General features: G+C 40.2%; 1 protein-coding gene across 1 annotated transcript in view; it reads right to left on the bottom strand.

Moving 5' to 3' along the window:
- Positions 1-11,220, bottom strand: part of ATXN10 (ataxin 10) — a 76,405-nt gene extending 65,185 nt beyond the window's left edge. The window contains exons 1-3 of the mRNA XM_005482701.4: positions 11,059-11,220; positions 6,755-6,946; positions 5,204-5,286 (exon numbers count right to left, since the gene is read on the bottom strand). Of these exons, the coding sequence (XP_005482758.1) occupies positions 5,204-5,286; positions 6,755-6,946; positions 11,059-11,147 (364 nt within the window). The 5' untranslated portion in view covers positions 11,148-11,220. The remainder of the gene's footprint in view (positions 1-5,203; positions 5,287-6,754; positions 6,947-11,058) is intronic.
- Positions 11,221-15,950: the final 4,730 nt, after the last annotated feature.

The following is a 15,950-nucleotide window of genomic DNA, read 5'->3' as shown; positions in this document are numbered from 1 at the left end:
AGCTAGTTAGACTGTGATGCCAGTACATAAGCCTCGAATGCTCAGATTTTCAAACTAACTAAGCCCTAAATGCCCAGATTTTTCTACTCACTGGTTCTGCAAAGGTACCACTCCAATGCATTTACAAAACTTCAAGTATTTACTTCTAGCTCATTCTCCTACTACCAAAATAATCTTTTTAAGGGAACCATAGCCTTAAGGGAAGGCTTCTTCCCCCTTTTCCTCTAAAGGAGGAAAATAAATAAAGAGATAAATAAATATAGACAAGAAACAGTAAACAGTTAAGGACACATGGCTGCCCATTTAAGAAGGAATACAGGAAAACCAACTCAGTGTGCTTTGGCAGGTGTGAAAGCATTTCCTTTCCTTGCTCTTCTGTACCTTCAAAATTAGCCAGACTTGATTTTCCACTGTAATTCCCAACTGCCAATCCTTGAGTGCAGAAATGGAAAAGGTTAGAGCAAAGAAACATCTCCTGTTTTTTTTTCACTGAGGGAGGACAGAACTGAAAGTTTTGTTTCCTCTGCGCCCTCCTGAAAAAGTAGAAAGCGCTTCACTGGTATTTACCCATTTTTGTTTTCAGGAATATTTTTGCAACCATAACAATTTAACCCTGTTTTACTCACGTTCTTCTTCAGCAAAACAACATTTGATTAACTATATCCTTTCCTGTAACCACTGAAAATTACTTTGGATTAAAAACTTTTTAGAACCAAGAAGGTACCAAATATAGCAGCTGGAAATTTATTTCCTCTTGCCATTTATCCTCAGCCATTTCTCCCAAAGAAATATCAATGTGATTTTCTAGTACTACATGACCACCTACAGCTTATATTTAGTGGCTTTTGAAACCCAGCATGTCTTCACCTTTAAAAGCTTACCAAAAAATCAAGTATTCTTCTCTGCTCAGCCATGTGAGGTTCTCCTGTAGACCTCAGAGGAGCTTTTGTCTTCTCACTTCATCAAAGATTAAATTCTTCCATCCCATTGGGCTTTTACAAGAAACAATCTCTGGAAACTATAGATAGGCTTAGGTCCCTTACATGTCATTTTTGAAGCACATGGACTCCCCTATGCTTTTTAAAATTTATTTTTAGTGTTTATGAAGGAGTGATATTTTTATTTATACAAAGTTCTGAATTCAAAGGTTACTCAATGATATCTCATCTGCAGAATGCTTCTCCTCCACACTGATTAATCATAAAACACTTCCAAAGGCACTTTCTTCTCAGACCATGAGCAACCCATAAAGCACCATGGGTCAAGAATAACTGGGTTTTCATTAACTAAAAGGAAAATATGCATGAGAACCAATCAGGCCCAAAACAGAGGGAGTAGTTCAACAACACTGACTGAGGGTGAATCCATGGTACTATTAATGGCCCTGGTGGACAGAGGAAAAAAAGGCAGCTGAAGAGAGAAAAAAGATAAAGGAAAAAAAGGAGGATGAAAATAGGAGAGAGAAAAAAGGAGGACAAAGCAAAATAGGAGAGAAAAAAAGAGAAGAGAAAAAATAGAGAAAAAGGGAGAGATGGAAAATGGTACAGAGGAAAAATTGAGAGAGGGGACGAAAAAGAAAAAAAAAGAGGGGGAATAAAAAAAGCTCAAAGAAAGGAACATTTTTTTTATAGCTCCCTTATAAGAACAGAGCATTTGTAGTACTTGAAAAATGTTTAAAATATCACATATTTTCCCACACATCCTCCCTCACCAAAGGAAGCATGAACAGGTGTTAGACATATGATATTCATGCTGCTGAACTTCCTACCAGAAAATGCTCAGGTTACTATAATAAGTGCAGTATTAAAAAATTTACATAGAATCATCTTTCATCACTGCTTTTAAAGGCATGCTGCAAGTTCTGTTCTGAAGAGAGTATCTGTAGCTGCTTAACTACCCCTGAACACACTGCAGAAAACTGGAAGCAAGGTCAAATTCCTGTTCATGGATTCAAGCTACAATCCAACACATTTTAACCAAATTTCTGGATTTTGTAGAATTATGAGCAGAAACACCCCAAGCCTTGCTCTAACAGGCAGCACACCTGGGCACAGGTTTTGGCTAAGATCCCCAGAAGTGTCTGTGACACAAACACAGGCTCCAAACATTCTGTACCAAAAAAAATCTGTACCAGCAATGGTGTGGCAAGGAGAAAGAGTGGGGGCAAACAGGCAACTCTAGCAATACATAAAAGAAAGGACTAAAAATGTTTGTGTTTTTTTAATGCAAGTATTAAAGAGACTCTTATTACAGGGACAGCTGGCTTGTACATGGGATTGAACAATCTCTGAATGCCGTATGTATGAATTAACTGTTTTTCAACTTACCTGAAGTTCCAAAGAGCTATTTCAGGACAGACATTCTAACTCACCTTCAAGGATTTTGGCTCACTGCCTTAGTGGTATATTATGTAATCAAAATAGTCACTTTTTCCACAGCTAGCTGGGACAAGTATTACAAACATACAGTAATTTATCTCATTTTTTAAAGCATTGAAAAAAAGAAAAAGTAAGATCTATGGTAAAAACATGCAGTAGAGTTGTTTCAGTAAATATACTGAATTGACAAGTCAAAATAACCATGTATATAACCCCTGGGCAACTATTTTTAAAGTATTACTCATAGCAGAGAGGATGCAAAGGAGTCTGGATTTATTTGAATAAATATTAGCAACAGTTTTTAGTCATACCACTTTGCACAACACCTCCTTTTTTGTTTCTCTGATCATGTCCTCTCCCTTAACCATCACACTCGTCACAGCAGTGGTCAAACAATTCATACTTTTATTTCATTTCTGGTTTGATCCATTTGAAACCGTACTACACTGAGCTTTCTTACAAAAATTAGCACACCACGCATTCACTAGCCTTAACAGCTACCAATGGATTAGAGTGAAAATCTGCCATAGATCAGGTTAAATGAATTTTTCTGTTTGCAGAAAGAATTTTCAATCTTCAGATTTGTAAATACAATACTGTTGGAACTTCAAGTTTATTTACCCTACAATAATTTGTTCTGGAAAATTTTCACATTAATATGATCTGAAACATTATTTAGTGCTGCTCACCCTTCACCCTTACCTCCTCCTCCTTGTACTTAGTTGCTATGGAAGCAATATGAAAGTATTTTAAAAACCTTAAGAATATACACAGGCACCAAGAGGGATCATCCAATCCAAGCAGCCATTTGAGGGAGGAAATGATACACACCCAAATGAACAACTTGAAATACTCCACTTAACACCTAATTATCTGCAAGAACAAAATACACTTGCTACTCTAGCCCTGTGACCTGATTTCCTATATGAAACATGAGAAGAATCACGAAACAGAATCACAGTTAATAAATACAGAACCATTTACTAATTTCATGGGTCTCTTTTGTTTCAGCAGTGCTATCCAAGTCCAATTTAGCAATTTGCTTCAGTAAAACCAACAGCCAAATTTAACTGTTAAGTTCTGAGGTAAACCTTGCAGAAGGAACCTGTGCTCTAGGCACTACATTAATTTCCACTTACAACAAAGTTCATCAGATCACTCAGCAAGGAATTAGCAACATTTGCTTGTCTTCAGTTTTTTTGTTGTTGTACTAACATGTGTGGAATGCATAAGCCATGCTCACCTGATGCAGAGGTTCCCCAAGGAGATAAATGCTACTTACAGCATGAAATGAAGCACCTACCCAGGGCCAACACAGCAAATCTTAGTTATAACTTAGATGTATTTATTGAATGGTTATGTAGAGTAGCAGGTACAAAATAACTACAGAAATCCTGTTAAAAATATCTTGTTGATGCCACCCTTATATTCAATGTTGATAAACAGATTTTTACACCATCCTTTGGCTTGGAAAAAGTACCTGAAGCAGATAATCAAATTACTGGGTTTTACCCCCTTGGCTTTTTGCTCAATAGCATTTCCCCTCCTTCTTCAAACCCACGACAGAGCACAGCACACACATGTGAGAGCCCAGCAAGGATGCTTTCATGGGGTGGCAAGCCCACTTTACCTGTACAGCTTTCTGACCCCAGTGTTGTCCAAGGCCCCAGCACAGACAATGACAGGCTGGACAGTGTCACCATGATATTTTCTGAGAAATCCTCTTTTCTCACAATTTCCTCCTGGGAAGCTCAGCAGCCTCAGAAATGTAAACAATAATTATCTGACTCGCTTCTCCCTGTTTTGCTGCTTTGGAATGTGGCTTGGACATTGTTTACCAACAGGTGAATGTTTGATTGGTTCCATGTAAATTGTTTTTCTTAATGGCCAATCCCAGTCCAGCTGTGCTGGACTCTCTCTGTGCTGTCAGTCACAGGTTTTATTATTCATTCTTGTTAAGCCTCCTGATGTATCCTTTCTCTTTCTTTAGTATAGTTTTAGGATAGCATAACTGTAAGTGTATGGCAGCTGTTTCACCTGCTTTCACAAAACAGCACAAAAGCAGCAGCAGAAATCCAGTAAAAAACCTCAACTGAGGAACAGGAATGAAAAGAAATAACAGACACACAAGAAAACAAACATGCTATACTGTCTGCAACCACAAACAGTCACATCTGGAGTCCAATGTATAAAGCTCCAAGTGCACACATTGGGAAATAAAGTTTGTGAGAATTACTGAAAACCCTTAATATCCAGTGAAATGAGTAGTAACAACTACCACTAGTACTACACAGTCACATTTTCACTGCACTGAAAGAAAAAAACTCATCTGTTAAGGAAATGTGAACACTACTCAAATCAGTATATAATTCCTCGCAGATACCATCCTGACTGGCCAGCAACCGTGGTATCCAAATGAAAATTAAAAACCACTTTTTAGAAGTCTCAGCCAAAATTTGCTTCCTAGGATCAGATAAATTATCTTAAAAATCAGCAAATAAAAAGCCAGTAAAACAGCAGAAAGTATTCTGAATGGAGGTACTACAGGAACTTTTCCTTTTATAAAACTAAATTTTTCTGCTTCATATTAAAAAGTTTCCAAATATCTTTCATTTAGCAATCTACAAGGAAAGTTCAGTGAAAATACAGCTGAACTAGACTTGAGACCTTTTTCAAGCAGTCTAAGAGAGGGCCAATTTTTAACTGCAACTCAAGAAAGAATTAAGCTTATTAATAAAACAAATGCATCAGTAAAGTGACATCATACCATGCATGTAAAAAAAATAGAATGCAGGTTATACATTTAACAAAATCCCCAGCCTTACCAGTCAGCAACAATTCTTCTTTGATTTGTATTCCATGAAGCAACTTTATCAAATGGACAGATGTAGAGATGAGACCCAAGTTCCTATTATTAAATTGGGAATAAAATACAATAATTCACTTTATATGCAATACACTCAAAAAATTTAAAAGGCTTTTCATTTAAGTTAACAGGAAATCTTTAGCATCTTCAGGACCTTTGAAACAAAAATAATTTCTCCTACATTACTGCCTCCCTATCAGCAGCCACATTACTACCATCAGAAACAAATCAAAGGGGTTTATTGCATCATTCTGCATTTTACCAATTTTGGGCACAGAACATTCAGAGCTAAGTAGCCTTTCCTCCCTTTTTGCTATTCTTCCTACCAGACATTAAACATTAGCAAGTTATTCCTATAATTTAAACAGCTTTATTTCTGTAAAAACTTTGCTTTGTCTGGAGGTCAAGCATCCGGAACAAGAATTCTCTTACTTCATAATAAACCTGGAGGATTTTCAATGCCAACAAAGCAATTAGTGACAGCTACCAAAAAACAACAGGGCCAGCTCAAAGGGAAACATACAAAACTCTCAGAGAGAAGCAGAGAAGGCCAAGTTATCATTTATCTTTTCTCCAGTGAGGAGGAATCATAGATAAACTCTCAGAATGATCTGCACTGCAATTTTTGTGGCATTAACCGAATTCTGCCCCAGTACAGAAATTAAAACTTGGTCCCATGTCAAAATTACATTTAGTTCAATAAATCAAATTTTAAACGTCTCAAGAAACCAATTTTTAAGACTGTAGTCCCCAGAAATTCTTTGATATAACCAACTTGTGACAAGTTAGGGCATTTTTTTGTTGGTTGGTTGGTTTGGGGTTCTCATGGGGCAAGGAGGGTGTTTGTTGCTATTTTGCTGGGTTTTTTAGAAACATCAACCAGACTGTCAGGTTTGCACTAACTACAGCTGGTTGCATCACAAGCATCCCTTCAATGTTGCAAAACAGACACAGAATAGAGAGGCCAAATAACTTAAAGAACCGGACTGATTTAATAACCTTTAAGCTCAACTTGCCTGTATATATATATATATATATATATATATATATATATATATATATAAAAATATCAGGATTCATATGGGCAGTTTTACATGCCGTGTTTTGCCAGGAAAGCCAGACAGATTTAAATAAACCTTAGAAGACATACTAGTTCTGTAACTGATTACTAAGACCATTTAATTATTCATTATGTTATAAAAATTAAGAAAGCGGGGAAAAGTATAGTTCTACAGTCAGGTTGCCAACAGGCTTATATCATTTGTGTAATCAACTTGGATTGTGGACCAAAACACTTTGTTCTATCACTGAGCAGGGCCCCAAACTGACCTACAAATAGGTCAGCTATTTTTGTTTCTTGCATATCTGAATTCAAGTGATTCCATCAAGCAGGAAATGCCAGTTAATAAATCAACTAACACAGCAGTGCAAAAGAAGAATCTCTTTTGTAAAACCACACCAACATCAGAAGGTGGTACTTTGGTAGGGCTAAAAGGGTGAATAAGCGTACCTCAGGACATGCTGATTCTTGGCACACTCCACACAGGCATTCCTCAGACACCTGAAGCACTCTGCTATCAGCAGCAGGCAGGTGTCCAAATCTGCCAGTCCACAGGAGTCCTCACAGCTCTGCTCAATGGCACTGGAGGTGCTTGTCAGGATTTCCAGCACATCCTGAAAGACGCTTTCTTCCGCCGTTTCTCTGAAATACAGAAATTGTTGTGAAGAAAAAATAGAAATGCACTCCTACCAAAAAGCCTATGACGTTGGCACTTCTTACTGTAAAGCCAAAGATGTTTCTGCAGCAATCCTTAACTATTCTGAGTATTTAACTACTCATAGTAGAAATTTTAAGTAGAAGGAGCAAAAACATCACACAATCCTCTCATCAGCATTTTCAAAAAAGGGGCTGTAGGAGAATGGTGCTGCCTTAGTATTCCTCATAACTTTTCAACAGCTCATTGGAATTTTAATAAAAAATAAACAAAAAAGTCTCCCTAATACATATAGCTCTGGTAGGTTTATACATGACACTGCATGAGATGAGAGGAAATGTAAAGTAGCATTAAAAAAAAATGTTCACGCTGAAAACTCCTCCTAGAGGAGAATTAAAAGTCCTCTTGATCAAACACTACTGGGTGATATGGTATTACCTGCATCCTGATGCTCACTCAAATGCCTACACATTTGCACAATTAGAAATTCTACCTCCCCTTTCCTAAGTGATCACATCCATAAATCAAACCATAGAATCAGCAAGGTTGGAGAAGATCCTTAAGATCATCAAGTTCAACATTAAACAAACACTGCCAATCCACCTTGTCCCTAAGCACACCCTTAGGCATGTCTGGAGCCTAGGAAGGTACAGGTTGGATATCAGGAAAAAATTTTCACCTAAGGAATAATAAAGTACTGGAATGCTCTTCCCAGGGAGGTGGGAGAATCACCATCTCTGGATGTGTTTAAAAAAAGACTGGACATGGCACTTGGTGCTATAGTTAAGGTGTTAGGGCATAGGTTGGACTCCATGATCTTAGAGGTTTCTTCCAACCTCATTATTCTGTGATTCAGTGATTATTTCCCACCTCTGCTCCTGCCACGTTTCCCTTCCTAGACTAAACAAAACTCTTTGTCTTTACTCACAGTTCACATTTTCCAAGTTCCTTATCAGATTTTTTGCTCCAATAGTGACACTTTTATGCTAGGCTACATCTTACTGACAGTGCAGCGTCTCCAATGTTGAGGTCTGTTAGGGCCTGGAGGAAACTTACAAAGAAGGGAGAGTGCAGGAAGAAATACAACAACACACACCAATGTCACTAAATTACCACAACATTAGGTTTCAGATCTTCAGGAAGCATGTCTTTTATTCTGCAACCTCACAGTTGATCAAGACCAATATATTTACACATTCTCCATCTACACTGAAATATTAATAAGCCCACCACTGCATCACTTGAGCATTACGGGGAAGAAGCTACATTTTACAGTGGTGCAATACTGAAGGGAAAATACCAAAGTGGCACAAAAAACAATGACCAAAAGCAGATTTTAAAACAGGACCACTCAGCCCACTATAGTTTCCTTCTATCAGCCTGTGCCTTTTGTTGGATTATCCCATGAAACCAATCATTTCCTGACACGACTGCAAAATACAGAACCCAGTGGTCAGTGCAAGACCTACTACTGTACAACGTTCACTTATTTAAGTTGGTAAAAAGAGAAATTAAAGAAGCCAGAAGAACTTTTGTGCACATTTTTGTGACTAAATGGGTAAAGGATAACAGTTATTCTTGTGCTGGAAAAGCTCCACTCTCCTAGCAGAGCTATGCAGCAGAATAGAACTTTTTGTCAGACACTGGATCAGAAGCATGCTGAGCTGCTGTGACAATTTTTCTTTTAAAATTGGATTGAAAGTAAAAGAAAACCTAAGAGTACAGACATTTCCAGTAAAATACAAAGACGAAAACCTTGCAGGGGGTACACAAGGAAGTGTCTGTCCTCAGTGTAAATGTGGGAGGAAATGTTGACTTTTTTACATCACTGAGAAGAGACAGAACTCCAAATCTCTCTCTTAAACACTATGGAAGAAAATCCAGACTGCTCAAGCCAGATCATTCCAGGCAGAAATCAAACCTCAAAGCCCAAGCAAGCAAGCAAAAGGTATTACAAATGAACACAGACTGACTTCAATGTTGTTTGATAGAGCAGGATTCTGTTCTGAGAAAATTTACATGTGACTCTTATACCTACGTATTCAAATACTGCAATTTGAGTGTGTACAACAAAGGAATTTAAATAAAACTGTCCTTCTGAATAAAAAAACCCTCAAATTAGCAAGAAGACTAGAAAATATTTAGCTGATATTAAGAAACCAGCCAAGGCTGACTTCAGAAAACTGTTCCACAGCAATGCTTACTAACAGTTTTTTTAAAAAATAATTTTTTTTCTGGGAGTACAACGAAGATTCACATACAAAGCAGCTATAAATATTTAAAATATATTTTTGAAATGGAAAACATTTTCCCTAATTTTCAATTTATGAAACTGCCAAAGAGCCAAAGTGGAATTTAGAATACATTGCAATGTAAACAGCCCTTGAAATCCATCCAAAACAGCTCTGTGGATATTCCACAAAATTCAGTTTCCTGTACCTGAGTGCAGGTACAGCAGCTCTGCAATTTGCTATTGCTACCTGTCCTTCATTTCCACATCAAGTTCTGCAGGAATACAAAAGGCAGCAGAGGCAAAGGGCACAGCAGCCCAGCTCTTGGACAAGGAAGACATGCATAATTTCTTGTTAAGTCAAAACAAAGAGTCAGAATTCCTGCACCCATGCCAAAAGGAAGATTACTGTCACTCCTTGTAAGACCTGTTTGATTGTTAAAAACTGAAACTGCAAGATACCACTGCAGAAAACATGGAGTTAGAAACAGTAATGAAACTGTGTTCAAAAGATTAGCTCCAAAAAAAAAAATCACAAAATTAGTCAGGAATGACGCGAACAAATCCACAAATTTACAATTCTGTACTTCCACTCTAAGTTCTAGGTACTTGCACAACTCCATTCCTCTAAGCAGTCCCTAAAAAGCCTTTAAAGTACTTATCCTCACGACATTCCCAGAAACAAAATAAAGACGTTTCCTTTTCTTTTTTTTTTTTTTGTAGCTTAGTAAAGGAAACAAAGAAATTAACTAAAAGCACTGGAAGCCTCAAGTAAATTACACAGCCATGCGTCAACAACTCGGTCAAGTAAATTACACAGCCAAGTGACAACTCGGTCAACAAGACCAAGTGCTGGTGCTACACCTGGGTAAGGACAACCCCCGGGGATCAATCCAGGCTGGGGATGAGCAGATGGAGCAGCCCTGGGAGAAGAATTTGGGGGTGCTGGTGGTGGATTTGGGAGAGCTGGACATGCCCTGGCCATGTGTGCTGGGAGCCAGAGCCCCCCTGTGCTGGGCTGAGCCCCTAGTGGGCAGCAGGGGAAGGGATTCTGCCTCTCTGCCCTGCTCAGGTGAGACATCAACTGCAGAGCTGCCTTGAGCCGTGCGATCCCAGCACAGAAAGGACATGGAGAGAATTCAGAGGAGGCACGAAGTTGTTTAGACAGATAAAGCAGCTCTGCTTTTAGGAAAGACTGAGAGACTTGGGAGGGCTCAGCCTGGAGAAGAACAGCTTTGGGCTGACCTAAATGATGCCTTCCAGCACCTGATGGGAGCCTACAAGGAGGATGGAGGTTATTTACACGGGCCTCAAGTGACAGAATAAGGGGCAATGGCATCAGCCTGACAGAGTAGGTTTAGACTGGATTTTAGGAAGAAATCTTTCCTTGTGAGAGTAGTGAGGTCCTGACACAGGGTGCCCAGAGAAGCTGTGGCTGCCCCATCCCTGAAAGTGTCCAAGATCAAGCGGGAGAGGGCTTGGAGCAACCTGGGATAGTGGAAGGCATCCTTGCACATAGCAAGCGTGGGATGGGGATCAGCTTTAACATTCCTGCAACCCGAGCCATTCTATATCTCCAGGACATTTTATGCCACCCACGATTAGAGACAAACACCTTTCCTCCCTGCTACAGGCACAAGGACGGAGCACACTGCAGCTCCTCATGGACCCCTCTGGGGCAGGACAGAAGGGACAGCTCACCCCCAAAAGCACAGCCCCAGGAGAAGGGACTTCATTCACCCCCTATGGGGGTATGGAGAGCCCCTTTTCCAACCCGCAGCCGACTCCACGAGGGGCAGGACCTCGCTGGGAGCCGAGGCGAGTCCTGCCCGACATCCACCGGCACCGCCGCTCCCTGCTCCCCTCTACCTGGGCTGGGCCTCCCGGAACAGACCCGACAGCGCCCGCACGCTCTCCAGGCGGGCAGCGGGCAAAGCTTCCGCTGCTGCCGCCGCCATCGCCCGCCCCGGCCCGGCCTGGCCCGGCCCCGCTCCGCCCCCGCCGCGCGGAAATGGCGGCGGTGCCGCCCCGCCGGGCGGGCGGGCCGGTGCGCGGAGCCAGCGGGAAAATGGCCGCTCTGGCCGGGAGATGTGCGACCTTTCAGTGTCTGTTTCCTTACCAGCTCCTTTATCTTTCCCATGTTTTTCCTTCTCCTTCACATTTTCTTTTCTTTCCGTACCTGAGTTTCCCCGGTGGGAAGCTCACGGCGACCCGCTGTCTTCACGCAGCTGCTGCTGCGAGCCCCACACCGCGGCCCGTGTGCTTTTGGGGATACCCGTCTCTAAACAAAACAAATATTAAATTAGTATAAAAATACATAAACTGCGGGAGTAGTTATTTCACCCTTAACGTCCTAATTATATACAGATTTCTCAGCGATGTGAAACTGACGATTCTAAGGTCCCTCCCAGTCCGAGGCTTTCTGTGAAGGAAATACTACTTTGCTTCATGTTTTAAAATATTTTTAAATGTAACGCTACATTTTTAAATGTTTATTTTCTAAAAATATCGTTCAGCATTTTCTAAACATGTATGAAAACTTAACCTGCACGTGTGTGGGTGGGAAATTAGCTTCTGATGGTTAAAAAGACTAATTGTGGCCAAACACTATAGAAAGCTTTATTAGACAATCACTCTCACAGGGAAGACACTCTTAGAGTTCAACCGTCCAGCCAATTTTTATATAGATTATAAAATTTAATTATTTTTTCCACATTACTCACGGCTGTTGTATGTTAAGCTCATATGTTGTATGTTGAGCTCATCTACCTAATTCTGTGAAAAACAGGCAGATCCCTTAAAGATGCAGCTTTTCCCACAGAGAGTTTAGAGTCCAAATAACATTTATTTTTCTTAGCACAGCTTTAGGGAACTACAAGAAAGGAAACACTCCACCTAGAGCCAACTACACCTGAAAATAAAGTTGCGCAGAACTTATTTTAAAGACTTCTCCATCAAATTAAGAGATAGACTATACTCTTGAGGCAACAGTGTTTGAAGCTGGAAAAGGGAAGGACCTCTCTTAGCTAAAACTCTGGAAGAAAATTGCCCCATCCAGCAAATGCTGGCTCTGCAGGAGGCAAAGCAGGTCAAAGACACTGAATCCCTCCTATCTATCTCAAATGTTGTGAGAGGGCCACTCGCTCTAATCTCAATATGTACACTGACTGTGCCCCTTTTTTATTGGGGGCAACTTCCATCAGAAGATAAAATTTGGGCTCTGGAAAAAATTACAGTAAAGAAGCAAATCCTGCAGCATAAATATTTTATATGTTTCCGGCATAAATACTCATTTTCAGACTTATTTTGGGCCTGCATTATATTAAGTATGATTTAGCCCGCACAGCTTTGAAGCTGTAGACCAAAAGCTTTTATTTTTGTTCTGTTATTTAATGGGATCTAGTGAAATTGATCGATGCGCTTGGAAAAATGCTTTTCATTAGCCTCTGTTGCTAAATCTGTGGAGCACGCCCTGCCATCATGCCCTCAGTTTCCTGCTTACACTGGGCAAATTACAGGCATTCCTTACCTTGCCAAGGAATTCTGAACACCTATATTAAGACGAGGAAGAGCAGATCTGAGAGGAGGTAGCACCATCTTTTTAAACACCAGAGGTAAAACAGAATCCCTATGAAATGGATACTGCAGACTGTCTCAAACCCAAGAATAACTACTGCAATCTGAAGCCAACTATAGAGTTTATTTGGCTTCAGGTGAGGTGTTACACATGTGTCTGAAGGCCATAAAAGAGCAGTTATTTTTGATGTTGACATTTATGTGTCACTTGTTTGTTATGTAATATTATAAATAAATTTAATTCTTTATAAGAAAGAAATCCCTCCATCTGGAAAAAAAAGCTTGCAAGGCCTCAGAGGAGATGTTCAAAGCCCTTGCATTTTGTCCTGGAAACAAATGATGTCTTCTGAGAAGGAGATGCAGATGAAAGCTGTCAGCTGCACAGCTGCCAGGCTCTGAATCACTGCAGGGACTCTTGCCTCATTTGTTAGATGCAGTCCAGTTTTTAGAGGCTATGAGGAATTTTGTGACTGTCATCTGCCCTTCACAGAGGTTTTATGCCACATTTGCATGGAATATTTTTGTTGGAATCAGCATTATCCTCATCATATGGCATAAGTATGTGGAAAGACACTATGTTTGTCCTGGTCAGCTGGGTCAAAGAGATGCTGCTGAGGATATCTGGTACCCAAAATCTGGTTCCCTGGGGAATTTCGTGGTACATGAATTCATGTACCAGTTGATTTATAATACGTAGAATTTAGAGACAGGGGTTTGTCTGGTACAGAAGAAAATGAAGCTGAATTGTAAGAAGGAAGGTGCTGAATTCAAGGAGGTTTTGTGTGTGTTAATTTGTGTCATCCTGCAGTTTTCCCCATGCTATGAGGTGCCAGGGAGAGGCCTCCTTCTGCTTAGAAATTTATTCTCATGGATAGAGAATGTCCCTGTTACAGAGTTAACACAAATTTGGATAAAACTGAACCTTAAAAAAGTCACTGATTCCACCTATTCTTGAGTGTCAGGTGATGCCCCATTCCTGGAAGTGTTCAAGGTCAGGGCTTGGAGCAGCCTGTTCTAGAGGAAAGTGCTCCTGCCCAAGGCAGGGGAGTGGAATTAAATTCTCTTTAAGGTCCCTTCCAACACAAACCACTCCAGGATTCTATGATAATGAGTAGTATATACTTCAACACTGCTGCAGGGGAATAAAATTGGTTACCACAGTTTAATTTCTGTAGGAAAGGACAGGGATGCACAAGGGCCTACACAAAGCAGGAAAGGACATCTCTCTGCACAAGGCAGGCTGCCCTTGACTTCAGTCATGAGGCTGAAGGAAAACTGGTGGATGTGGGGAAAGCAGCAGTAAGCAATGAACTTGCAGAAATGCTGCATAGACACAACATATCTGAAATAAGTTCTAAGGGTCTTGTTTAAGGTTGTGTGGTAAAGAACGGTTCTTGAGGAGGATTGTGAAGGGGAGAGCATGCAGTTATGAGTCTCCTCTTGTGACCTTTTCCACTATCCAGTGTTACTTTAAGTCCTAGAAGCCAGTGTGAAAATGCTCCCACAAGCAGTGGAGTGGGAGCTAGATTTGACACTTTTGCCATATAATGTAGATTTCCCATACAAATACATTCAGATCTCACCTCTTATGTGAAAATCTTGGTCTTTCCTAGTTTTCATTGCAGCCCAGACAACTGAACAGCCAAAAAGCTGCTATTAAGCCAGTGCACACAAATCACCTCTGTGCTCTGTGCTGAGCTCACCAGGCTTTTGTGCTTCTGTGGAGTTACTCTGTGGCACAAAACAGGGAGTTCAAGCAGACTCATTGCTTCTGCACAGTGTGCAGTCACTCTCCACACGCACATTAAACCTGCTGGGATTGCTCTGTATTTGCAGAGCTCCACATGGGAAACTCACCTTTTGGGGACTGTGGCAGCCACTGCTTAGCATCTGTGAGCAAAGTCTTACAAAATCCTGTGTAAAGCCCTGGAAATGCTATCTGCCTTCTGTTGCTTGGAAAATGTAATTCATCCGCTAAGCTTGGAGACCAACCTGGCTCCTTCAGATATCTCACAAAGATGCTGTTGGAGAGATGGGAATACTCACTGAAATTGTATCTCATTCCCAGAAAATAGAAATAAATATCCCTGCTAGGGAGGAGAAATAACTGAGAAGTTCCCCACCACCTGGTTGCTCTCAGAGAGTGAAGAGGCACATGCTTGAATATTTTCGAGGAACTCACCAGGTATTATATAGTCTTCCTGAACAGATGTGTCAAGCCAATGAATGGAGGAGCAAAGGGAAATGCCCACAGGGAATCCCACATTCCTTGGAAGTGCTCCCATTTACCAGTGCTGTTGTACCTTGTCAGTGCTGAGAAATTTGCTGCAGGGAAAAAACAAGGCACAAAAGAATGAAGAGCAAGAAAAATCCATACAACAACTCAGAGTGTCTCCTATTTTGGGTTACTGCTTGTGCTTGGAATTGGAGAATTGTAGCTGTGATCCTCACCAAGCTTCATACTAAGAAATAGAGATTAAAGCCCTCCAGTTCTGTCAAAAGCCTGACATCTAGTGGAAGTAGAATAGAGGGCAGCAGAACTCAGCCTAAAACCATTCGAGTGCAGAGTTTGTATTATTCACTGCTGGTGTAGAGTCCATTTAATTTGTTAATTACATCTGTGAAATATGAGTTAGTCTTCTCATCTTTATTGTGCACTAAAATCACAGAATACATATCCCTTCCAACTCAGGATAATTTAGGATTTTAAATCCCAATAAGCTCAGCCTTTATGTACAACATCTGTCAGCAGATAAGCTTTGTTAGGTGAGAGCAATAGGCCTGGGATTGGTATCTTCATGTTAGGAGACAAATACCTACAAAGTCTGCTGTTGCAGAATTTATGAAAGCCAGTTTAATGTCATCTTAAGAAATAATATTTGAGAAGATGATACTGGTAACTAGAAGTTGCTACATACATTATCTATTTGTCTCTGACGAGAAAATATATGCAATTATATAGAGTTTCTAGATGGACATGACTGAAAAATAAAGGGTTAAATTTCAGTTCTAGAGAATCTTTTTCTTTAGATATTTATCCATTTTTGCAGCTATAAGAAAAGCTTCAATACTTACAAGAAAAAGTTATTGAAAATTGTGAGCATTCATTTTGATATAATACAAAGCTTGTGAAGTTCTAGTTTAAAATCTCAGAACTTATTCTCTCAGAATTTTCTTATCCCAGC

Source organism: Zonotrichia albicollis, chromosome 4 (genome assembly GCF_047830755.1).
Source record: "Zonotrichia albicollis isolate bZonAlb1 chromosome 4, bZonAlb1.hap1, whole genome shotgun sequence".
Lineage (NCBI taxonomy): Eukaryota > Metazoa > Chordata > Aves > Passeriformes > Passerellidae > Zonotrichia > Zonotrichia albicollis.
The sequence above is the reverse complement of the archived record's forward strand: the minus strand, read 5'-3'. Positions and strand labels throughout refer to the sequence as shown.